Raw genomic sequence first — 25153 nt, forward strand, 5'->3', positions numbered from 1 at the left:
ATTGGCCTGAACATCAACTGGCAGTTTAGAAAATCCCATTGGCCAAGTTCTGCACTCAGTCATTGATGCGGAATTCTCCCAATAGGTTGTTTGTGATGCAATCATTACCCTATTCAGCTACCTTCATCCTAGGGTGTCCCTGACAAAGAGAAACCTTTAATTTAGGCAATTTAGTTCAAATATCCTAGCCCACCAACACAAAAACTTGCTTCACTTAACTCACTTTATGATTTTCTACTTTATTACCTCAAATTAACAAACACATTAAAGCTGAAAAAGTCTATTTACACGGGAAGTACAAAACCCCCCCCAAAAGTTGCATTTTTCCCCCCAATATGGATTTTTTGCAGTTTTTATTTAAAATTATAAAGTATAAAGTTACCACAAATAAAAAAAGAAAATATTGTAAATAAATTAGGAAAACAAAACTTGTTAAATATTGAAGGTTTTTTTTTGTTTTAGGCTGTGAGAGAGAAGTAGCTACACGGCTCCATCTAGTGGTACAGGATAGGCATTGTCCAGGACATGGTGGGAAACAGTAGCTTCCACAGAATCCCGCCATGCAGGGCCTCCCTGACCCCTTGTGTAATATACAATCCTTAAACATCTTGTGCACCTTCACAGTCTTCTTTAGGAAAGCCAGAATGCAGCCATACACACCCAGTCTCATCACCACAGGAGAAGGGGGAATGGGGAGGAGTTGTATGCATTTTTTCCTTTTTTTTAAAGTTTCAAAAGCATTAAATCACAAACCACTAGCAGCCACAGCGGGACATACCCAACAATAAACCTACTACTAAAATACTTTATGACCTACAAATAAAACTGCCGGAACAGCCAGGACCACCAGCTGTTTAAGCAAGTCGCCCCTTTGCCAGAAAAATTCACCTTCCACAAGAGTTCCAGGAAGGAGAAGATATTAAAAATAAGCTCTGTCTCCACTGTGGATCCACACGGAAAGGAGGCACAATGGGGTTCCAACCTCCAGTACCTTTTTATAGCTGAAAAAAGGCCAAATCAACAGAAAACTGCATGCGTCTCGCCTTTGTCAAGAGAAAAGTGGATGAGTCAAAACACAGGCTGTTTCTAAGTTCTGTGCTGACCACAGAGTCACAAAGGGCTGGACTACTCCCTGAGCTCAGCCTTCCTTCTGTTACACCAAAAGAAAAACTATACAGCTAGAATCTTACATGTCAAGAAACTTTTTTTGGGGGGGGGGGGGTGGAGGAAGAAAAATAAGGGACATCAGCTAAAAAATAAAAGAAAAAAATATATACATAATATATCTATATGTAGTGTTCAGTTTGTAGAAAGCAGGAAGAAGATCCGCTGTCCTGGACTGCCAGTATATTCAGGGGGAAGCCAAGTCTCCTCCTAGGCACGCAAGTTCTTCATCTCCTGCGCCTGAACCAGCACCTTGGCCATGGCTCTCTTCATTGGCAGGAAAACATTTAAAAATTAAAATCTGTCGTCTTTAAAAGAAAATGAAATACAGTGAAGACACTGGGGAGAGAAGAAAAACGAAAAACAATCAATTTCCAGGCAAAAGGAACTTTATTAGAATTTACCGTATATACTCGAGTATAAGCCGTCCCGAGTATAAGCCGAGGTACCTAATTTTACCTCCAAAAACTGGGAAAGTTTATTGACTCGAGTATAAGCAGAGGGTGAGAAATGCAGCAGCTTCTGGTAAGTTTCAATCAAAAAATTGAGGGTTTCTGCTCCCATTGGAGGTGCCGGCGTCTCGTTTTTGGACACCGGCGACCGTTTTTGCGCTTGACTCGAGTATAAGCCGAGGTAGAGTTTTTCAGCATATTTTGGGGGCTGAAAAACTCGGCTTATACTCGAGTATATACGGTAGCTACCTGCATGCTTGCCTGGCAGCCATAATAAAAGAAACAAACCCATAAGGAAGCGCATGCAACGGTACTGAAACTTAGTGAACGCTCCCTTCTGGGGTATTGTTCTTCCCTTGTTTTCAAAGGCAAAACTGGACTTTAACAGCTGACTGGGACATGTACTTATTAGGATCGTGAAACTTAATTCCATAATTTAGTAGTGATCAATAAAATGTTGCTGATTTCGGGATTAATCCCTCTGGTGGTGGAAACTCCAGAGACTGATCCTGTTGCTGGCTCCTGCTTCAGTTGCATTCACCAGTCACTGCACACACAAGACAAATTACGGAATGGAGACAGAGGCTTATTTCAGAATGAAAACACTGGGGCTTACCGTATTTATAAACACTGGGCAAATCTGCACATGGGCAGTTACTCATAGCAACCAATAAGTATGGGTTTTTTTCCAATCAGCTGCAGGTTGAACAATAAAGCAAACATGATTGGTTGCCATGCGTTACTGTCCAGGTGCAAATTTGCCCATTGTTTATTAATGAGTCATAATCAAGGGTGCATTTATGCCTAAAATCTGTCCAATGTCAGCAGTGACCGGCAAATGCAAGTAGAATAACTGGAGAAACACCACAGTTTAGCCATATATATGTTAAACAAATATTCCTATTCTATATGTTGTTGAGGGTGCTTTTACTGCAAACTGGCTGCTACAGGTGCAAATATAGAAATCCATACTGCACTCCATACCATTCCTTGGTGTGCAGAGTGGATTTCTATATTTGCATTATGGAACCCTATTGGTACTGGCACTTTTCTGCACTCATGCTCTTGTTTACTGTAGCTCGTAATATCCCTCAGTTTTTTGCATTCATTTTGTGTTGCTATAGGTGACAAATTACTGGAGCAAACATTACACCTTTTATTACATAACCCCTTAAAGGAATTGTTCAGTATAAAAATAAAAACTGGGTAAATAGGCAAAATAAAAAATGTTTCTAATATAGTTAGCCAAAAATGTAATGTATCTTTATACATTACATTTTTGGCTAACTATATTAGAAACATTTTTTATTTTGCCTATTTACCCAGTTTTTATTTTTATACTGAACAATTCCTTTAAGGGGTTATGTAATAAAAGGTGTAATGTTTGCTCCAGTAATTTGTCACCTATAGCAACACAAAATGAATGCAAAAAACTGAGGCTGGAGTGACTGAATGTGTAACATAATAGCCAGAACGCTTCCTGCTTTGCAGCTCACTTGGTTTCCACTAATTGGTTACCAGGCAGTAACCAATCAGTGGCTTGGGGGGTCCCACATGGGTCATAACTGTTGCTTTTGAATCTGAGCTGCATGCCGAGGATCAATTGCAAACTCACTGAACCGTTAAGTCCCATGTGGCCCCCCTTCAAGTCGCTGACTAACTCAGAGTTAGAGAGCTGAAAACATCCAGTCACTCCAGTCTTTACACATTACATTTTTGCCTAACTATATTAGAAACATTTTTTTATTTTGCACAGCCTATCTATATACCCAGTTTTTATTTTCACACTGAACTGTTGTCTTCACTTCAGTTAAGAGTTATCAACGGCCAGCAGGGAGGGTCCTGGTACACCTCTGCTGTGATTCCCACAGGCTACTTGCATATTAAACATGACTTTACCATATTACCACTGTAATAGTACTGTGTATGTGTTGTACAATACAAAGAGTGAGACTCACCTAAGCAAACATTGGTCCAGTGGCAGCACTCATTTCCCAAGGTGGTCAAACGGCACACTGGCCTGCAAGGGAACCACAAAGAACAATCAGCTTGTGTTATACTTGGATAAGCAAATATAGATACTCACAGCAAAACGGAGATGGCTGCATATTCTTTAGTTTATTAGTCCATTCTCAAAACAAGAGAAAATGAACTACGGGGGTTTATTTTGTATCACTGGTTCAATTAACTAATCAGGTCTGGTACTAAGTAAAAGCACCCAAATATTTGCCTCAGGCAATGCTAGATAAGTGCTCAAGGAAACAATTGTGGATAACTTAAAGGGGTGGATAACTTAAAGGGGACGTGTCACCTGCACAAAATTATTCCAAATCCTATTTTATCACATTACTCAAGCAAAATACACTTTAATTACACTATATGAATTATTTGAATCTTGTTTCCTTAGGTCTGGGAATAATAATCATAGCAAGCAGGCAGGAGCCATTTTGTGGACACTGTTATTAAGACAAGCCTTGCATCATCTCAGAATCTCGTTTGTGCACCAGAATGGGGGACCTGATGTCCATCCCCATGCCCTGGTTACACAATTAAATGGTGAAGAGAACTAGGGGAATGTGGGGAGAGCAGTGACACTAAATGGAAAGTGAAAGTAATTGCCTGCCCCGCCTCTATGCCTAAAGGTGGCCATAGATGCACAGATAATATAGTACGAAACAAAATTTCGGTGAGTGTATGGTGGGAAAAGAGCCAACCAATATCGGCAGAATATTTGGATATCGGTCGGCTTGTCGATCGGGCTGGAAAATTTTTATTGGGTGCCTTTGAAGACACCCAAACATGGACCTTTGTTAGTGCTGAATCGTCAGATACAGGTAGAATTCTATTGTTTCTACCTGTATATCTGACGATTCAGCTTTACACGTGTGTATTGAAACGAACAATCTTTCTTGGAAATATGTTTTCCAAGAAAGATCATTGTTAAGTCTATGGCCACCTTAAGGTATAGAGGAGGGACAGGCAATATTTGATTGACAGCTGAGATTTTTAAATGAGTTTACAACAGCTTTGAATGCTTTAATGAAAAAAAGAATTTGGATTTCATTTTTAATTTTAAAAGGACTTTTAATATCCAGCTTTTTATGTCTGGGTGACAGGTCCACTTTAAATGGTGGAGTGCACGCAGGAGTGGATGATTCCTATAACCACCAGTAAAACAAGCAAGGATCTGCCTTACACCTGCGTGTGCTCACCTGTGATGCTGAGATCCGTGACACTTCTTGTCTTCCTGTGAGATCCGAGGAAGAGACATTTGCTGGGGCTCCTCGATGTAACCTCATGCTGACTTTGCGTTCTCTGTCCACCCGTGAAATGGCCCTTGGTGAAGTGTTACCTGGAAAAGGCAGGGCACTGAATGTCATTTTCAGAGGGCATTTATCAATACATAAGGTTCCTGAGAAAAAGGTGGAGCTTGGCATCCTTAATGCTGCCCTCAACATCTTCAATGTGTGCACTGACATGTACACGATTAGTCTGTCAACACACATACAAAGTGAATTTTGGGAAGGAAATGCTAAGTATGCTTACACACATCTTATACACTCACTAAGTGTTGAAGGCAGTGGATCGACTTAGCACATATACAACAGCGGGGAAATAGCGGGCCCATGTCCAATAGCCAAATGGTTAAGCTTGGGGAAACAGAGTAACCGAGAACATTTACTGGCTATAAATAAAGGCCAAAGAGGACACCTGTTTAAATGCTGCAAATTGCAATCTTAACTGTCGACTGGGGATTTGTTTGCCTTGCCCTCATTCAACAAGGGGAAAGGCTGAACATTGCACATCAATGATCTGTATGGTAAGGAGGGTGCATGCTAAATACAACGTTGTGTTCAGCAGGGGGCATGAACTGGTTATAAAGCAGCTATACAGTATTGCAACTTGCTACCATTTTGGATCCTTAAACGGCCACGCTGTCTGCATCGTTGTCATTTATCTGGGACATACAGAACCGTGTATATATGCTTAAACTTATGTTGACTGCATCTCCTTTTAATATGGACCTTAGCAATAAAAAGTGTTCCACCGACCAGTCATAACTGGGCTGCTCATTGTCAGCATAACCAGTATGGCAACTCCTACGAGTATAAATAGATATACGCAGGCAAATAATGCTCTGAGTAAAACAAATCACAACGATGTAGGTTTTAAGAAATATTAATAAAAAGTCAATGAAACATTTTTTCACTTAGTGTATCTATATAATTTATCGTTTGCTCAGAGAGCTCTCCCCTCCTTGCTTTTACTTACCACTCTGCTGAATTCTTGATGCTGGGGTGGAGGCTACTGGTTCTCCACCATTTCTTAGGCGATTGGGGGCTGCACCTGCAGGAGGAGCTGGGGGAAGAGCTCGAGTAGCAGAACCCCTGAGCTGTCCCATTCTTTCTTCTCTATCATGCTCTCTCCTGTCCCTGTCCAAATCCTCTGGATTCCTAGCAGCACCCTACATATCACACAAAACATTAATACCTAAAGAATATGTATTGGTTCAGCTAGCAAACACATTCTTTATCCAACACATAACGGACTGTTACGGCTGCCAGGGAGAAGAACATAAATTGCCAATGACTGGGAAATAGTCCAGTCACTTTGGTTCAGCAGTGGTGTATCACATGATTCACTCAATAATGGTACCGTATTACCACTAATAGCATATTACAATGAATAACTGTATAGATTGACTATGGGACCTTTTTTCTGTGCAGCTCCAGCAGGAGCAGGTCACAAGTGAATCCGGTATACAGTTAAGTCTCATCGTTATACATTGTTCTGATTTAATATCTACGGTAAGCAATGCAACTGCCTAAGCCCATAGGATGCTTACAAATTTAAGCATGTTCCAGTCAAACACATAGTCGTAGGAGAAGCCTTGCCGATGGAAGAGGTTGCGGAAAAGCTGCCTTAGATAGGAATAGTCTGGCTTGTCATCAAATCGCAGAGAACGGCAGAAATTCAAATATGTTGAGAACTCCGCTGCAAAAGCAAGAAACAACTGATTAGTCACATTCATGTAATTATTCTGCTTTTAAAATAGAGACTGTTGTAAATAGAGAAAACAGCAGTACTACAAAGAGCAAAGGATCTGTCTCTATACAACTGCAGGATTAAACTACAGATATGAGATCCAATATCAAGGAAAAATAAAGGTCAAGGAAAGGAAACCTCCCTATTCCTATCGAGTTTATTTAATGTTCAATGAGGTTTTTTTTATAAACAAAATTATGAAGATCCAAATTGCGGAAAGACTTTATTCGGAAAGCCCCCTGACCAAAGCATTTTGGATAACAGATCCAACACCAGTACTATGAAGCCGCCCCCCTATAACTAAAGAAGTGCAACTATTTTTACCAGAGTTAAAACAAAACCCAGCCCTGAGGCTTCACTCACTGCACTGCAAATAGAACAATTTTCTGTTAGGGGGAGGCAAAGTTTGTTCAAACCTCAAGTTTTTACCATTGGTATTTGTGAAGGAAGGGGGAGGTGAGGGCAATGCAGGAGACAAGGGGAGGGGAAGAAGAAAGAAGGAGGGGTAAGTGGGAGAGGCAGAGGAGGGAAGGGGCAGCAGAGGTGGTTGCAGGACACATTATACAAAACAGTACACACAGACCAGTAGAATCATTAGTATATTCCAAGACACAAACAGTGAGGCTTTTTAAACCAAACTAGCACTCTATGTGTAGCCCTCTGAACTGTGTGCAATATATGGAAAATTGCTGCATCTTACGCAAGTCCATAAGAAATGTTATATTAAAGAGCACACACACATATATATATATATATATATATATATATATATATATATATATATATATATATATATATATATATATACACATATACACACATATACATATACATATACATATATATACATATATATATACACACACACACACGAGATCTGTTATCTGGAAACCCGTTATCCAGAAAGATCCAAATTACGAAATATATATAATAATTTCCTTTTTTCTCTGTAATAATAAAACAGTACCGTGTACTTGATCCCAACTAAGATATAATTAATCCTTATTGGAAGCAATACTAGCAGCCTATTGGGTTTATTTAATGTTTACATGATTTTCTACTAGATAGGTGAATAGGTGAATATCCAAATTATGAAAATATCGGTTATCCAGAAAAGCCCAGGTCCCGAGCATTCTGGTTCAAAACGCTGATTTTTATCAAACATGGAATAAAGTATAAATATTTTGTAAAATTCCCAGGAGTGCAATGCCTCATCTAACAAATATATAAATATTTCTTCCAACAGAGTCATACCAGATTCTACATATCTAAAGAAAACCAGTCTATCCCTAAAATGTTATCATTTTTTGGTGTTCCTTTAAGCCCATAGTGGTGATTCGGCAATAAAGAACAATTGCTATCTAAAGGAAACCAGCCAGCAGAAAGCATTATGCGTTTCACATTGTGGAAAAGCTAGGTAATTCACATCAACACGCACAGCACTTTGTGTACTCTAATCTCAAAGTAAGAAAACCCTAGGGTAGCAGCATAATGGCAAATCACAGAAGGCATTTTACAAACTGAACAAGCTCCCTGACCCAGTTTCCACTACAGTGAAGGCTTTAGCTTCACTACCCACACTCAATGCCATAGACTGAATCAAGTCCTCTTTAAAAAGAGATTACTGCAGACATAGATCAATTTCCCAACTCTATCTAGTTGGACTGGGTAAGGGCAGCTGTTTGAATTGTTTTGGATGAAAAGCATATATGTTTTTTCTATAGTGAAGAATTTATGTAAAAGTAAACTATAAAATAAAAAGATTAATTGTTCATTAAAACCTTTTTAGAAACGTTGATGATCAAATAATATATTAGACCCTTATATGGTTGATAACCGTATGCTGTGGGGCTGACACACCTTGTTTGGCTGGTAGCAGTGGCACAGGTTCAACCTGGAGGCCAGTATGATATTTGTGGAGATGTCTGTTTTTCTAGATACACCCAAAGACCCAGACTGAAGGTCAGGGTGGGAATTTATTTGATGGCCACTTGAAACCGTGGTTTTCCTAGGTTTTTAACCTTGGTAAGACCAAGCAGGGCCCCGGGCTTGGACTGAAAAAGTTTGACAACTACTACGCTCAGATAAAGGGTTAATGCCACAAAAAAAGAAGAGGAAAAAAAAATCAAAGGTGCCATAGGTCTGGAAAGAAAATATTTGATACTGTCTTGCATGAGCAACAGCATTATTAAAAGATGACCTATTCACTTTAGATATAAAAATACCTGAAATAGAGCCATTTCAGTTGCTTTTAGGAAGCCATGTATGTTTATAATTACAGATTCATTCAGTTGTGCATTCTGGGATTAGTTTGTGCACTAAACATGGTTACCTTCCACAGAATAATATTCAACACAGGTGATTAGCAGAAAAGCAGACAAAGGATCAATGGCTGGATCACATCATGACTGGATGTAAATGGTCACAGTGTAGGACTTCTGCCGCACACCTGTACTCCACTTCCACTGCAATGGTGGTGCTAGTCAGTGGCGTAACTACCCAGGGAGCAGGGGGTGCAATTCGACCAGGGCCCCCCGGAAGAACCTGCCCCACTAGATGGCTGCAGTCAAAAATTGGTGTGGAGGGGGGCTTGGCAGCACGGCCTGCACCAGGGCCCACCCCCACCTAATTACGTTATTGGTGCTAGTCAACTGTAGGACAGGTAGGGTCCCCTAGTAACAGCGAATGTTTGGAAACAGATCCGCACACACTCAATTGAATGCAGTCGGGGAATATACCCATTTTATTATGCCACCAGTAATTCTGGAATTACTGGTGGCATAATAAAAGCGGTATATTCCCCGACTGCATTAATTGAGTGTGTGCGAATTACTGGTGGCATAATAAAAGGGGTATATTCCCCGACTGCATTCAATTGAGTGTGTGCGGATCGGTTTCCAAACAATGAATTACTGGATGCAAATGGTCACCAGCTTTCTACAAACAGTAACATTGTGCTGTACGGCAGCCTTTTTCAGAACAAAGGACGAGTCAAGTCCTATTGGAAGTATCGGAATCTGTAGTCGTATTATACCTACAGATCCATGTTCATCTTTCCCATCCCACAAATAACTGCAGGGAGATTTATTGTTAATGGAATGAGTAGAACTTACAGGGGTAACCTTTGCACAAAACCTCAATAGGTGTAGACATTTTCTTCTCGCTGATGCGTTCATACTTCTGACGTTTGGTTGCAGCCTTGAGGCCTTGCCAGGGCAGAGAGCCCAGATTAAAGTACATAAGCACATATCCCAGACTCTCCAAGTCATCACGCCGACTTTGCTCTATTAAAACAAAAGAAAAAAAATCACCACCATATAGTCCATACATACATCAATAAGATACTTGCTGATGCAGGTTTATGTAGCAATGTACTGTTTTCTGCTAAATCTAATTAATGCCGAGTAGTGCGCAGCAGTGTCACTCTGAAGAAACAAACCAAAACAAGTGAATTCACCCACCTATCCCCAAATGGGTATTAATAGAGGCATATCTGGCGGTTCCTGTCAGGTTCTTGTTTTCTCTGTAAGGGATGTGCTGGTGTGTTCGAGCATCACGGTATTTCTTGGCAAGTCCAAAATCAATAATGTAGACTAGGTTGCCCTTTTTACCAAGCCCCATCAGGAAGTTATCTGGTTTTACATCTCTGTGTATGAAGTTCTTGGAATGGATGTATTCAATACGGCTTATCTGTAAAATAGCGGATAAAGAGAGTAGTTCATCACAAATGTAATGGCTATGTCCAATGCAAATGGAGAAAACACAAATACTGAGCCCAAGTGTGCATTTGAAGGAACATCCAGTCCAAGTGGCTCAGTCTGAAAGCATATTAGGGCGAGACAGGTGATTTGTTCTCCCTTAAACACCTGAAATCCCATCTTAAAGAGCTTTGGGGTGTATATGTATTTGCGGTCTTACAGGGGAACTATCGCGTAAATGAAAATGTAATATAAGCTTCATCATACTGAAATAAACGTTCTAATTACAATCAATTAAAAATGATGTACGGTTTCTGAAATAATCTAGTTAAAGGAGAAGGAAAGCTACAGAGGCATTTTATTGCTAATAAATTAGCTGCAATAGTGCAAGCTAGAATGCTATATTTATGAATGTTTTACCATACTTAAATAAAAAGCTCTAGAAGCTCTCTGTTTAGGATAGCAGCTGCAGTATTAGCTTGGTGTGACATCACTTCCTGCCCGAGTCTCTCCCTGCTTATTTATAGCTTTGGGCTCAGATTACAGAAGAGAAAAGGAGGGGGAAAAGAGGAGCAAACTGAGCATGCTCTTGCCCAGGACAAGGAGGTTTAAACTGAAGGAAGGAAGTCTGATACAGAAGCCCATGTGTACAAAATAGAAGGAAAGAAATGAAGTGTTTCTTTTGATAGAGGACTCAGAGCAGCACTACTTTGAGGGTTTTACTGGCATATTTAGGTGGACCTTTCTGATAAGGCTTACTTAGTTTTAAGCTTTCCTTCTCCTTTAATCTTCACTATCCCTCTCTCTTCATTCTGTCTTCATGCAGCAGTTGGGTGATATTCATTGAGAGATCCAATATATCTTATAGAGGGGCTCCTTTTGCCTAGATGATGTATTAGAGCTCACTATTAAAATCATCAGAAATCCTGTCTCTCTACATGCAGAATTTGTGCTAAAGGCAATTATTTTGTTAGATTTTGTTTGTTCCATTATTTGAGTGAGTTCTAACTCATCTGCTAGGAAAGGAGCCCCCCTATAAGATATATTGGATTTAGGATACAAAACAATATGGACTTGGGAACTACTTTATTATGGCATTCAGAAAAGGGGAACAGGGCGATATATTTATGGCCAAAAGATGAGGCTGTGGCTGATAATGAAAACACAACATTAATATTAAAAAAGGAAACATTCTACGCTCACAAAAACAATTTGTTTCTTCGAAATTCAGTAGGCGTTATAGGCACAAATTTAGGGATGCACCGAATCCAGGATTCGGTTCGGGATTCAGCCTTTTTCAGCAGGATTTGGCCGAATCCTTCTGTCCAGCCGAACAGAATCCGAATCCTAATTTGCATATGCAAATTAGGGGCAGGGAGGGAAATCACGTGACTGTCACAAACAAGGAAGTAAAAAATGTTTTCCCCTTCCAAACACTAATTTGCTTATGCAAATTAGGATTAATTCAGTATTCGGCTGAATCTTTCATGATGGATTCGGGGGTTCGGCTGAATCCAAAATAGTGGATACGGTGCATCCCTACACAAAAGTAAACATAGCTTGGCAAGGGCAGATCAGTGACCCTGATAATATAGTCTAATACAGTCTATTTACCATCTGATCTGCCAAGAGAAGTACAGTCTTTAAGCTAAATTTGCGGGAGCAGAAATTAAAGAGATCCTCCAAGCTTGGGCCCAGTAGCTCCATCACCATGACATTGTAGTCGCCCTCTGCTCCACACCATTTGATGGAAGGGATCCCCACTGCAAGACACAAGATGGAAATGTAAATTCACAGCATGGCAATGCACTTTCCCCATATTCATAGAATACAGCAGAAGAAAAATGATCAGCATATGTGTGTGTGATATTAAGAAGAAGGGGTGTGGAATGGCAGGATCAAAATTTCACTGATTTTAGGTATCTCTATTCCACATGCCAAGGCAGGACTGGGCAACTCCCCTTAATCTCTTCAAAGTACATTTTCTTGGCTTGTAGATGTTGAAATGATTTCCCAAATGACTGCTTGGAGATGAAAGAATATTTTGTGCACAGCAAAAATACAAAATTGCCCCTTGTATAAATAATAATGCAGCTTTTTAAATGATCATAGCTTAAAGTATGCCCTACTGCTATGCGGCTGAATCAGGTATAATTAGAACAAACACTACTTCAGCTAAACAAGCAGCACCTCTCCTATAGCTAATCCCCAAACTAAAAGTATGCCCGTTACTGACAACTCTCCCTGTTACTTCCTTTTTGGACCCTTAGAGGAAGCTCTTACCTCCGCCCTGCATCATCTTGTAGAATTTGCTCTCGATGTGCAACTGTGGGTGCTTTGTCTTGACACATTCCAGCTTAATGGCAACTTCCTCACCTGTGGCAATGTTTGCACCTGTGGAAACCCAAATGGATTTTTTAGTGGGCACACACACTCTCTCATATAGAACAGAAATCTCTAAATAACTTATTGCAGAATGCAAGTGGGTACGTACATAGACAACACGCAGTAGTTTGTTGCAGCATTGTGTTGAGAGAATGCGGCATTATTCACACAAATAACATGTAATTTGCAACGTCACACCCTATCATTCAGGTTGTTGAACAAACAAAGATGACATTCCATCATCACACAAACCTAGATTTCAAGCTGGCCATAGACAAACAGCAACTTGTTTTATCCCGTCTCCAAACAGAGGGCCAAATGGTCATGTCTGTAAGACACTTCCAGGTCTCATGAAATTCTTATTCACAAAGCAGTATATTTAAATCAGTGGTGGATAGAACAAGGACCCCTACAATATGGCAATGGTTGCTTAATCCAGGTTTAAACTGCCATATTGGTTAACTCTTACTGTGTTTATGTGAATAGAGACTTATAGTTCTGCTCTGATCCTGAAGACTCCCTCTCTTGGAACCAGAGGCACATACAGAAGTAGCATACAGAGTATGAAGTAGCAGGCACGGGTTGGTGCAGGTCCTTTGCAGGTTAGGGTCACGTGTAAGTGGAGTTTTTTCCTGACCCGCACTCAATAGTGTGCGATGTCTGAAGACTGAAAAAATCGCTAACTTACATCAGGACCTGTAATTTTCCGGGTGACAGATCTTTCCGTAATTTGGATATTCATACCTTAAGTCCACTGTAAACATTAAATAAACCCAATAGGCTTGGTTTGCTTCCAATAAGGAATAATTATATCTTAGTTGGGATCAAGTACAAGCTACTGTTTTATTATTAGAGAGAAAAAGGATTTTTTTTTTTTAAAAAAACAGGATTATTTGGATTTCTATAGGAGATCGCTTTTCAGTCATTCATCGCTTTCTGGATAATGGATCCCATGACTGTATCAGTATTTCAGAACTGCCATGTACCCGTGCCACATATCAGGAACAAAGAACGCCTGAAGGGCTCCAGGCCAGTTGCTCAAGATACAGGTGATCATCTAACAGGTACTCCCTTCCCAGGGGCTCTCTGTCTGCTGCCAAGTTCATGGAGTGTGTGTACAACTGGATTTCTGTTACAGGATATTATGTGCTGAATGCCCTTACACAACTCTGGGTGCAGCCTTTCAATTATGAGCCCATATCGACAGCAGACAAAAAATAAAATCTTAAAACAACTCATCACTATTTTATTAAAGGAAAACTATACCCCCAAAATGAATACTTGAGCAACAGATCGTTTATATCAAATAATCTTACCAAACTGGTATATATATTTTAGTAAATATTGCCCTTTTACATTTCTTGCCTTGAACCACCTGACCAGAAACACTACAACTAACAGGAAGAAATGTGGAAGCAAAAGACAGAACTCGGTCTGTTAATTGGCTCATGTGAATTTTTTTTTTTTAAAAAAAATGGCAGTTTTCTATTTATGATTACCCAATGGCACATACTACTAAAAAAGTATATTGTTATGAAAATGGTTTATTTAAATTAAAGGGGTGGTTCACCTTTAAGGTAACTTTTATTATGTTATAGAATGGCCAATTCTAAGCAACTTTTCAATTGGTTTTCATTATTTTTTATAATTTTATATTTGCCTTTTTTTCCTCTAAATCTTTGCAGCTTTCAAATGGGAGTCACCGACTCCCTTTTAAAAAACAAATGCTCTGTAAGGATACTAATGTATTACTTTTTATTACTCATCTTTCTATTCAGGCCTCTCCTATTCATAGCCCAGTCTCTTATTCAAATCAATGCATAGTTGCTAGGGTAATTTGGACCCTAGTTACCAGATTGGTTGAGATGCTAATTGAAGGACTGCTGAATAAAAATCTAAATAACTCAAAAACCAATTGCAAATTGTCTCAGAATATCACTCTCTACATAATACTAAAAGTTCTCAAATGTGAACAACCCCTTTAAGCAGGGTTTTACATGTAAGCTGTTTTATGCAATATATTTTTTTTTAGAGAGACCTACATTGTTTTGAGGGATATAGTTTTCCTTTAATTCACATTTTTTATCCACCCAATATGACCATAACCTATATAGCTTACCCAGGTGGGGAAACAAGCTACACTGGTGCAGAGCTCAAAAAACAGCCAATGGAGCATTCAGCAAGCAACCCAACCCATTCCCACACACCGTCCATCCCTTATAACTATATACAGTAACTTACAGTATGTTTTGCTAGCAATAAGCCAGCACTTATTAGGGGGCAGGAAGTGAACAATGGTGGATTAAAATGATTAATAAAACCCAAGGGGATGCACTCATAAGCCCTGGTCCAATGAGAGTTCATGGAATATTATCTGCGACTGGGGCCCAATGAGAGATTTCCTGGTGCCATGACAGTTCAGCCTGACCCTGCTCTGCTGAATCATTCAACATAGAAAGCATGATTAGCATTATGTCCAACAGAGACATAACTAAGAACACTACATCCTAAGCAATTGCTTGGGGAGTGAGACTTAAAAATTCAGCACCATTTCTGAAAAGCACATTTGTATCTGCAAATGCCTACATGTTTTGAACTATTACAGGTATAGGATCGATTATCTGTAAACCAGTTATCCAGAAATTTTCAGATAATGGGAAAAGCCACCTCCCATAAACACCATTTTAATCACACAATTCTAATTTTACAAATAGATTCCCCTTTTCTCTTTAAAGGAGAAGGAAAGCTCCAAGACAGTTTATCGCCAACAGATTAGCCACAATAGGGCAAGCTAGAACGCTATATTTACTCTGCAGAATGCTTTACCATACCTGAGTAAACAACTTTATACACTGTCTGTTTGTTTAGGATAGTAGCTGCCATATAAGCTCGGTGTAACATCACTTCCTGCCTGAGCCTCTCCCTCCTAATTTACAGCTCTGAGCTCAGATTACAGGAAGGAGGGGGAGAGGAGCAAACGGAGCATGCTCAAGCCCTGCCCTGGAGGTTTATGCTGACAGCAGGAAGTCTGATACAGAAGCCCATGCGTACGCAATAGAAGGAAAGAAATGCAGCGTTTCTTTTGACAGAGGACTACTGGGAGCAGCATTACTTTGAGGGTTTACTGGTGTATTTATATAGACCTTTCTGATAAAGCTTACTTAATTTTAGCCTTTCCTTCTCCTTTAATACTAAAATAGTACCTTGCATCTAACTTGATCATAACTAGTATGTAATTAATCCTTAATGGAGGCAAAACCATCCCATTGGGTTTAATATTTAAATTATTTTTAGCAGAAAAAGTATCGAGATCAGAATTACAAAAAGGGCCCTTAACCAAAAAATCCAGGTCCCGAGCATTCTGTATAACATGTCCCTTACATGTACATGAGCTAACTGGAGGGGTTTGTGTTACTGGGTAATATTATAAAGAGAAAGGCAGCGTATTAAGCAATACAATCTCACAGTGCTGTACCAACAGCTAATAAAAGCCGGAGGGACCTGGGGCTGACACTGTTGTATTGAAAATGACAAAGCAAACCATCAATGGCTTTTACTGTAATAGAAAAGTCAATTCAGCTCAGCTCCACCCTTGCAGCCCTCAAAGGCGACAGGCTATTGCACTGTTAATGAGATGTCAGAGCTTTAATTACAGGATCAGGAACCAAGAGGGTCCCTAAATGTTCCAGTAGCAGCATATGTATTTACCTTCCCCACAGGGAAGAGGCAATTCTCAGAGACTTGCAATATGCAAGACAGATTACTACCTGGAAAGATCAAAAAAAGTTGAAGGGACACTCCTACATACCCCAATCAGGGTAAACAAATAGCACAATTCAAGGGTACTACCCTTCCCCCAAACACAATGGTGGCATAAAACAGATAAACATATGGAAAATTTTCACCTACCCTCCCATATTTCTAGGGTAAATGAATGTGTTTTTTTTAATTCAGATTGCCATGGGTATTTGAGAGCAGCCCCACAATCGGTGGATGGTCAGCCTACAGCCAACTCTAACATTCTCATGGGAGTTTACCACCACAAGAAAGCATTCAGGGGGCCCCGTTGGCCAGAACATTTTAGCCTTTCCCCAGAGGCACCTACTTGTATCCAAGGAAACACCTTCATCTCCAACTGTAGGACTGTCCCCACTAGGGTGGATGGAATAGTGGCTACCACTCTACTAAATGCTCTTATGGGCAACAGCACATGCAGTGATTCCGGGTATTTTGCAGATTGCGCATTTATTAGAAACATGCCAGTAATCAGAGCTGGGTTCAAATCAAAAGTCAGAAAACCAATAGCTTACATGCACTATAAGCTATGACTGGCTTAGTGCTAGGCAACCAATTCGCATGATTGTACTGGCTACATAACTCCCACCACCCGGTGGTATACAGAAGTGTCTGTAGATAACATAAGGCTGGCATTCAGGATGGACACTTTTCTGCTGATCTGGGCACTCCTGGAACTACAAAACAGTACTAAATATGAATATGTTATTATCCCTTACCTTCCTAAAATCTATATAGCGTGTGTAGCAGACCTCAACTTGCCCCAATTTTAGGGGATTCCTTTGCACCTGTAAAAAGTGCCCTCAAAAAAATTCTTAAGCTGTTGGTGGGTGCACTTAATACCATGCAGGTATATAGAAATATAATTTAGAGGCACATGTGCCATGCAGCTAGGGCTATAGCCTTCCTTAAATGAGAACTGAAGCCCAACTAAAGAAGTAGGCTAGAAATGTTGTACATTATGTTTTTGGTTTCTGTACCAGCCCAAGGCAACCACAGCCCTTTAGCAGGGAAGATCTGTGCCTCCAAAGATGCCCCAGTAGCTCCCCATCTTCTTTTCTGCTGATTCACTGCACATGCTCTGTACTGCTGTTACTTACTGAGCTAAGGGACCCACTCACAATAAACAGTACTAATAAGAATATAAATGTCACAATATAAGGCTGATTAGTACGTAATACAGGTAATTACTGCTGGATAATTTGAGACGACCCCTAAGCTTAGCTTCTCAACAGCTGCTCAGAGCCCACTGAGCATGTGAGTGCCGCAGACACTTTCCAAGTTGGTGACCCCCCCTGTGCAAGTCTAAAGTCCTGAATCATTACTGCTATTGAAAAGCTGAGACTTTAGGCTGGTGAAATAAGTTCAGTTTGTAAACTAGGGCATTTTTAGCCATATTCAATTTTAGGGTTTATTTCTTTAGGAGAGCAATACATTCCTTCTAGCACCGTCATTTGGTAATGCATTCTGTGGATTTTACTTCCCCGTCTGCGCACAACTCATACTTGGAAGTCCTGGAACATAGTTAAGTCATGAAATATGGGAGTGCATGCTATCTAGGCTGACTGACTCACTAATGGGCAAAACCCCAATAAAACTGCAGCTGCCAACTCAGTGCCAGGCACGATTATGTGCAGCAGCCACAGAACAAAACGTACAGTTACAAATACGAAGGAACTAGTCTGAAACTAGAGGCGCTGCTGCTCCTCTTATAAATCAGAAATCCTAGCAGGGTACACTGGTTTGGCTGACAGGAGCCCTCATCCCCTCGTCTGTTTACTCCTTTTGCAGATGGTCTAAAACAATTCACTGGGACAAATTGGATGTGACAGCGTAAGTAGTGGGAGTAACATCTGCTGTTACGCACAGGCATTGAGCTAGACGGCTAAAGCCAAGGAGCAATACCTTGCTTGAGAGCAAGGCTAACCAGAGACTTACACTTGCTACACTATGTTGTATGTCTAATAAATGTAATCACGGAGAACAAATTCAAAACAGATTAGAGACAGCCATTGCTGGGCAGTCTATGCATCTTAGAATTCTATTTTCTATGGAAAGTCCCTCCTCCAAGGGCAATCCACCAATACGCTGAAGTCTAATGCTTCCCCCCCCCCCCCCCAACATCCCTGTCTGATGTCTCAGTCTTTCAGCTGACTTGCCTTGGCCCTGTGCACAATACAAGCTGTGCCTTTCAGCAGCTGAGGGGGCTGGTGAGCCCCCAGTATGAGCCCCTTCCATTACAGCTGTCTCTCCTCTTCCCTCTCTCCCACAGCTAAGAACATCCTGTTTTGCTTCTCTGCAGCAGAGGGCATACCCGGGGCCACACAGTCACCAATGCTTTCCTTTTCCTTGAGCTTTAGGGAATTGAAGGGATATCCTTCCTCTGTTCCAAAGCCAGGCCATGCACAAATCAAATACTGCTGTATGAATCTTGTGTTTTACGCTGCTCATTCCTCCCCCCGCTGGGTACTGCATAAATTATTACAGCTTTTTCTGCAGTTCAGCAAATAAATTAGCAGTGAGAGGGTTAAGAAGCATAATTAGCTCTCAGGAGCAGCAACAGTGCATCTTTTCACTTGAACCCCTTGTAAGCTGAATCTCAACATTGCCCACTTGTGGGAAACCAATGGGGGCAGCAGCAGTGTACAGATCCTCTTCGCAAAGCTTTGGACCCTCCAACATTTTACTGCAGGGTTCACCAACTTCTACACGTGTCACTGCCTGCACGATCTGTTGAGAAAAACGGTGCTACATTCTAAAGTTAATGGGGCAGCAGACAAAAGCATAAAGATGGTCATACACAGGGAGATCCGCTCGTTTGGCAATGTCGACAAAAGAGCGGATCTCTCCCCCATATGTCCACATTAAGCTGGGTGATATCGGGCTGATCCGATCGTGGGCCCAGCCATGCGGCTGCGATCCGACGAGATTTTTTACCCTGCCCGATCGACCGCTGCCCGACTTTCGGCCAGATATCAATCGAGGACTCCAGTCAGATGGCCCCACACACACACGGACCAATAAGCTGCCGACTCGGTCTATCTGCACCTTTTATCGGCCCATGTATGGAGGCCTTAAAAGGAGGTGATTTGCAGCTCATACACAAGTCCAGGGCGACCAATCTCCTTGTGTAGTGTGGCTAGTGTACACTATACCCACTAACCATACACTGCTAGGTGGCACACTCATGAGAAGGACCCAGCCAAGTTATGTTCATGAGCAATTGGAAAAGACTGAACTAATAAGCCATACTCCAAACCATGCTTCAATCTTGGGACTATTCAGAAGAGGAAGATGGAATACACTCTTTTGAGGGGTTGCATCTGGAAAATACCTATTTACAATTTATCTTGAACTTAATGTGACTAACACACAGTAACAGAGGACACTGGTTACATGAGTGTCCTGGCACTTCAAAGCTACACTGCTTTTTAGGTAGATTTGAGATTAAAATAGATGTAGCTGTTGTGACAGAGCACACTGCAGCCCTCTGGATCATTAGGACGTCTCCCTGGTATTCATCCAGCCCTAAAATAGAAAGCTATCCTCTCTATCCAGTCTATAAGCACAGCCAGGGTTCAGTTGGAGGTCTATAGCACACAAAGGTGCAAACTGGCAGGACCAAGCTCTTGGTTCTCTCATCACAGTCTAGTATTCTAATAAAGTCCATGACTGCTTGTGTCTGGCACCAACACACAGCTACATAGAAATAGATGGGCTAAGCACCAGATTAAACCAGGTCTGAGACATCTTTACGTCTCACGTTCCCATTAAGAGGCCAGTACGGCTGTCTACACAAAGACTAATCCATGGAACTTCAGCAACACCCTAGAATATCTCTGCACACACTGGGAGGGAGGGTGTCTGCAGAAACAGGAACTCCTCAAGACCTAGAAATGGAAGGCCGCCAGCAGATATCCTCCACAAATAGAATCACTGACCCCTCACGTCTGAGCTGGAATGGGTATATAAGTGCCCCCACCATACACCCTGGTGCACTGTCTGTACTATTATAAAACCCTTTCACGCTCCTTTTAATGAAGATCTGTGAGGTTACGAATACGCTCTGCCTATATTTAACTCTGTACCAAGCCAAGGCACAACCTCACAAGCCTCCAAAAACCTATTTGTGTAACCATGTTTTGAGGCAACCTGCTTCTCTCAGGGTGTAGCTAAGCTACAACTCTCAGCACACACAGTAACCCAAATGTGGATAGTTGTTAATATTAGGGATGCACCGAATCCAGGATTCGGTTCGGGATTCGGCCTTTTTCAGCAGGATTCGGATTCGGCCGAATCCTTCTGCCCAGCCGAACCAAATCCGAATCCTAATTTGCATATGCAAATTAGGGGCGGGAGGGAAATTGCATGACTTTTTGTCAGAAAACAAGGACGTAAAAAATGTTTTCCCCTTACCACCCCTAATTTGCATATGCAAATTAGGGTTCGGATTCGGTTCGGTATTCGGCCGAATCTTTCACGAAGGATTCGGGGGTTCGGCCGGATCCAAAAAAGTGGATTCGGTGCATCCCTAGTTAATATCCAGGAGGGATACAGATTAGATACCCAAACTCAGGGGCTGCTCTGCTCCAAACTTCAAAGGCTGTTAATAGTCTATAGGCAGTATATAATAGTTGATATGCTGAAATGTATTACTATTTGTGTTGATAAAGAGTGCATACTGCCCCTGTAACTATATATCTCTGCTTGAGTTCTATGCCGCATCAACTACCGATGCGATCCTCAATCCTGATGGGAAAATCAGATTATCAGTCGTGTGGGACAGTCGAGGGCCCCATAAACAGGTCTGTGGTTTTTCCTCCCACAATCCAAAAACATACAGGGAGGTTAATTGGTTCCTGATAAAATTGTGTGTGAATGCGAAGTACATTCGATCGCAAGCTCTGTTACAGAAGGCGCTGATGTAAATGAAGCAGAATGTCAGTGCATATAAATCAACACTGCTTGCTTCAACAAAAATCTTCAATAGTGTTTCATAGAACAGCAGCCCGTAGTGATCATTAACAAATGCCTGTTGCCATTGGATTCTATAGGCAAAGCAAGAAATACTGCAAGCTGGCATGTAAAAAAAGCATGTTCTGTGCCCTGATCTTACAGACATCATGTTACTACATGTCAATACAGAGACAATACCCAGAAAACAGCAGTAATTAGATGCCTTCCCCATGGAGATTTGACTGAAATAACAGCATTTTTATTAAGCAGATCTGTTCAGAGAGCCTTTCTATTATACATGTCTGTTTTTTTTATAAAAGGCAATGCAGCTGCTTTAGAAGGATTTACTACATTTATCTGGGATACCAAACCTGCAGCCTTCCAGCTGCTGTATAACTACAACATCCTGCTTCAAAACAGCTGAAAATTGGGGGCACCAGATTTCATGCAATGCCAAGAGCACCTAAATCTCTAATTATGTCCCCCGAAGACAATTTTTTAAGTGTACAACAGCAGAAATGGACAGAGATGGAGAGAGAGAGCGCAAGAGAGGGGAACCTCTGACTTACCCAAATAAATGTCTCCAAAGGAGCCGCTGCCAATCTTCCTTCCCAGTCTATACTTGTTTCCCACTCTCAACTCCATGTTTACCCTGCAGAATCAACAAAGACACAGATTAGAACTCATGCATCTTAATCACATTCGTCTGGGAGAGTTCCAGCTCATGCACAACATTACAAAAGCTAAGTGACAGATATGAATTAGACAGTTAATCATAGGAACATCGAAAATGGTCATACTTTTCAAAATGCGTCTTCCTACAGCCAAATGAACACAGGTTAACGTGATTAGTAAGTTTTGACTGTTGAAGAACAGTATATGTATGGAAACCCACGTCTGGAAACCATTTTCCAGAATGGTTTTCCAGAATGCTCTGAATTATGGGAAGGCCCTCTCCCACAGAATTTAAAGGGGACTGGTCACCCAAAAAAATTATTCATAATCCTATTTTATCACATCAGTCAAGTAAAATTAACTTTAATTACACTATATAAATTATTTGAATCTTGTTTCCTCCAGTCTGGGAATTTATAATTATAGCAAGAAGGCAGAAGCCATTTTATGGACACGTTATTAAGACAAGCCTTGCATCATCTCAGAATCTTGTTTGTGCACCAGAATGGGGGACCTGATGTCCATCCCCATGCCCTGGCTACACAATTAAACGGTGAAGAGAACGTGGGAATGTGGGGAGAGCAGCGATTTCTAGGAAGTGCTGAATGGAAAGTGAAAGTAATTGTCTGCCCCGCCTCTATGCCCAGGGCATAGAGGAGGGGCAGACAATATTTGATTGACAGCTGAGATGTTTAAATGAGTTTACAACAGCTATGAATGCTTTAATAAAAATAGAAATTGTATTTCAGGTTTAATTTGAAAAGGAACTTTTATTATACAGCTTTGTGTCTGGATGACAAGACCACTTTAAGCAAAATTTAATAAAAATACAGGTAAGGGACCTGTTATTCAGAATGCTCGGGTCATGGGGTTTTCCGGATAACGGATTTTTCTGTAATTTGGATCTTCATTCCTTTAGTTTATTAGAAAATCATATAAACATTAAATAAACCCAATAGGCTGGCTTAGCTTCCTATAAAGATTAATTATTTCTTAGTTTGGATCAAGTACATACTACTGTTTTATTATTACAGAGAAAAAAGGATGTAATTTTTAAAAATTTGGATTATTTGGATAAAATGAAGTCTATGGGAGACGGCCTTTCCGTAATTTGGAGCTTTCTGGATAACAGGTTTCCGGATAACGGATCATATACCTGTAAGTTTTTTTCCTTTTACTCCATTCTAACAAAGCTGCATGAATCCATTTTAGTGGCCAAACAAACCTATTGGGTTTACTTAATGATTAAATGTTTTTATTAGACTTAAGGAATGGAGACCCAAATTACGAAAAGATTCCTTATTCGGAAAACCTCAGGTGCCAAGTATTCTGGATAACAGATCCCATATCTGTACTTAAATATATTTTACAGAAACATAAAAGTACCATGGTACAGATAAAGTAGACTGTACATTTCTGACAGCTTTGATAATGCTGGAAATGGTTATCCTGCTAAATTTTAGGCATATCCATGACAGAATACAAACATCCATCATCATATTGTAAACTGGTCTTCAAGCTGTAACCCTTTCAGTCTTCTGGGTTTCACTATGGAGGCCAGCCCTGTGATCTGTCTCCAAGGCTCTAAATAGGGTTGCCATCTTTTCTGGAAAAAAATACCAGATTTCTATATATTTATATTTTTCCCCTATTAATAACATTGGGATCAACCATTATCTTTAACGGCCAAATGGCAACCCTATCTCCAAAATGGGGGATGCCCTCAAGGCAGTGAGCAATTGTGACCATAAGGAATAATGGGGGTATTTACTGTTCTGTATACCATAATTTCTACTCTTCCTCTGCGTTATCAGCTAGGAAGTGCCTGAATACATGGAAGCCTTAACCCAAATTAGTCTGAGATGCTCTGTCCTAGGCCTTCCAGAGCAAGATACACCTTTTGAGATACCTACAGTGTTTGGAAGGCCATGGGAGTTCTGGAAATTGATTTCCACCAGCATCACAGGCGAGGTCATGGCCAAGTTCAATGAAAAAAAGCTGCACATAAACTGAGGTTCAAATCCTCACTGAGATGCAATGAGTCACTGGGAATGACCAACCTCCATCAATATACAATGACAGGTGAAACTGAAATACTGAACAATAGTTGTCTGTGCGTTATTGAGAGTTAGTTCTGTCAGTGTAATATATATATAAAAAATAAAAAAAAGTGGCATTATACATAGATTATTACCCATCTCTCAAATGTACAAAAAATACCCCCTTTTGTGTATATTCTAACACAGTAGTCTTTCTGTATATCCATTATATAATATTATATGGTCATTTGTCTCAAACATTTTCCATTAATTTGACCAAAAGACGACTTTGCAAGATGGGACTGACACAAGTGGCAATCAGAGTGCAAAGATGTAGTGTTTGTTTGGTAAGGAATGCAGCCTACGTTCGATGCAGAACATTTTGTACGACAAACAGTCAGTCTCATATAAACACTTGTATCTTCTGACAAGAACACAGAAATCATCCAGATCTCTTCATGTAAATTGCATCTGACTTATCCAAAAAAACAGCACTACCCTCCTCTTTTCCAACTGTGTTTCGTTCAGCAAGCACCTGCAGCCAATATACATATATGCAGTCTTACACAGCATTTCAGATTTTTGTTTACTAGACAAAAGGATGAACCTGTTGCTGGACCACGCACATGTGATGGATTCTTGACTGGAACACAGCTCTGTTAGGGCTCTTAGCTTCAAGCCTTTAGTTGCCCAATTTAGACGATTTGCTAGTAGACATATAAGTAAATGTGGTAGCCAATAAGCTAGCCACCCACGCACCTTGCCTAGTTGAATACGATCCGATCATTGGCCCGGGGCCCAACAATCTGATCATATGAAGGGACCTACAGACCCATTACACAAGGATCGCACAAATGTGCTGATGCAGTGCTTGTACAATAAAAATAAACCTGCCTAATGCTACACACACACATTGAGATAAATGTGTCCCCAAACTGTACAG

The 25153-nt window shown here is 40.7% G+C and overlaps 1 protein-coding gene across 3 annotated transcripts in view; it reads right to left on the reverse strand.

Moving 5' to 3' along the window:
* Window positions 1-219: 219 nt before the first annotated feature.
* Window positions 220-25153, reverse strand: part of tptep2-csnk1e.S (TPTEP2-CSNK1E readthrough S homeolog) — a 39259-nt gene continuing 14325 nt past the window's right edge. For all 3 annotated transcript variants that reach the window (XM_018261257.2, XM_018261258.2, XM_041561654.1), the window contains exons 2-11: window positions 22066-22148; window positions 12644-12754; window positions 11975-12123; window positions 10124-10352; window positions 9776-9946; window positions 6463-6611; window positions 5889-6081; window positions 4829-4968; window positions 3575-3636; window positions 220-1503 (exon numbers count right to left, since the gene is read on the reverse strand). In XM_018261257.2, the coding sequence (XP_018116746.1) occupies window positions 3604-3636; window positions 4829-4968; window positions 5889-6081; window positions 6463-6611; window positions 9776-9946; window positions 10124-10352; window positions 11975-12123; window positions 12644-12754; window positions 22066-22141 (1251 nt within the window). In that variant the 5' untranslated portion in view covers window positions 22142-22148 and the 3' untranslated portion in view covers window positions 220-1503; window positions 3575-3603. The remainder of the gene's footprint in view (window positions 1504-3574; window positions 3637-4828; window positions 4969-5888; window positions 6082-6462; window positions 6612-9775; window positions 9947-10123; window positions 10353-11974; window positions 12124-12643; window positions 12755-22065; window positions 22149-25153) is intronic.

This window comes from Xenopus laevis, chromosome 4S (assembly GCF_017654675.1).
Source record: "Xenopus laevis strain J_2021 chromosome 4S, Xenopus_laevis_v10.1, whole genome shotgun sequence".
Taxonomy (NCBI): domain Eukaryota; kingdom Metazoa; phylum Chordata; class Amphibia; order Anura; family Pipidae; genus Xenopus; species Xenopus laevis.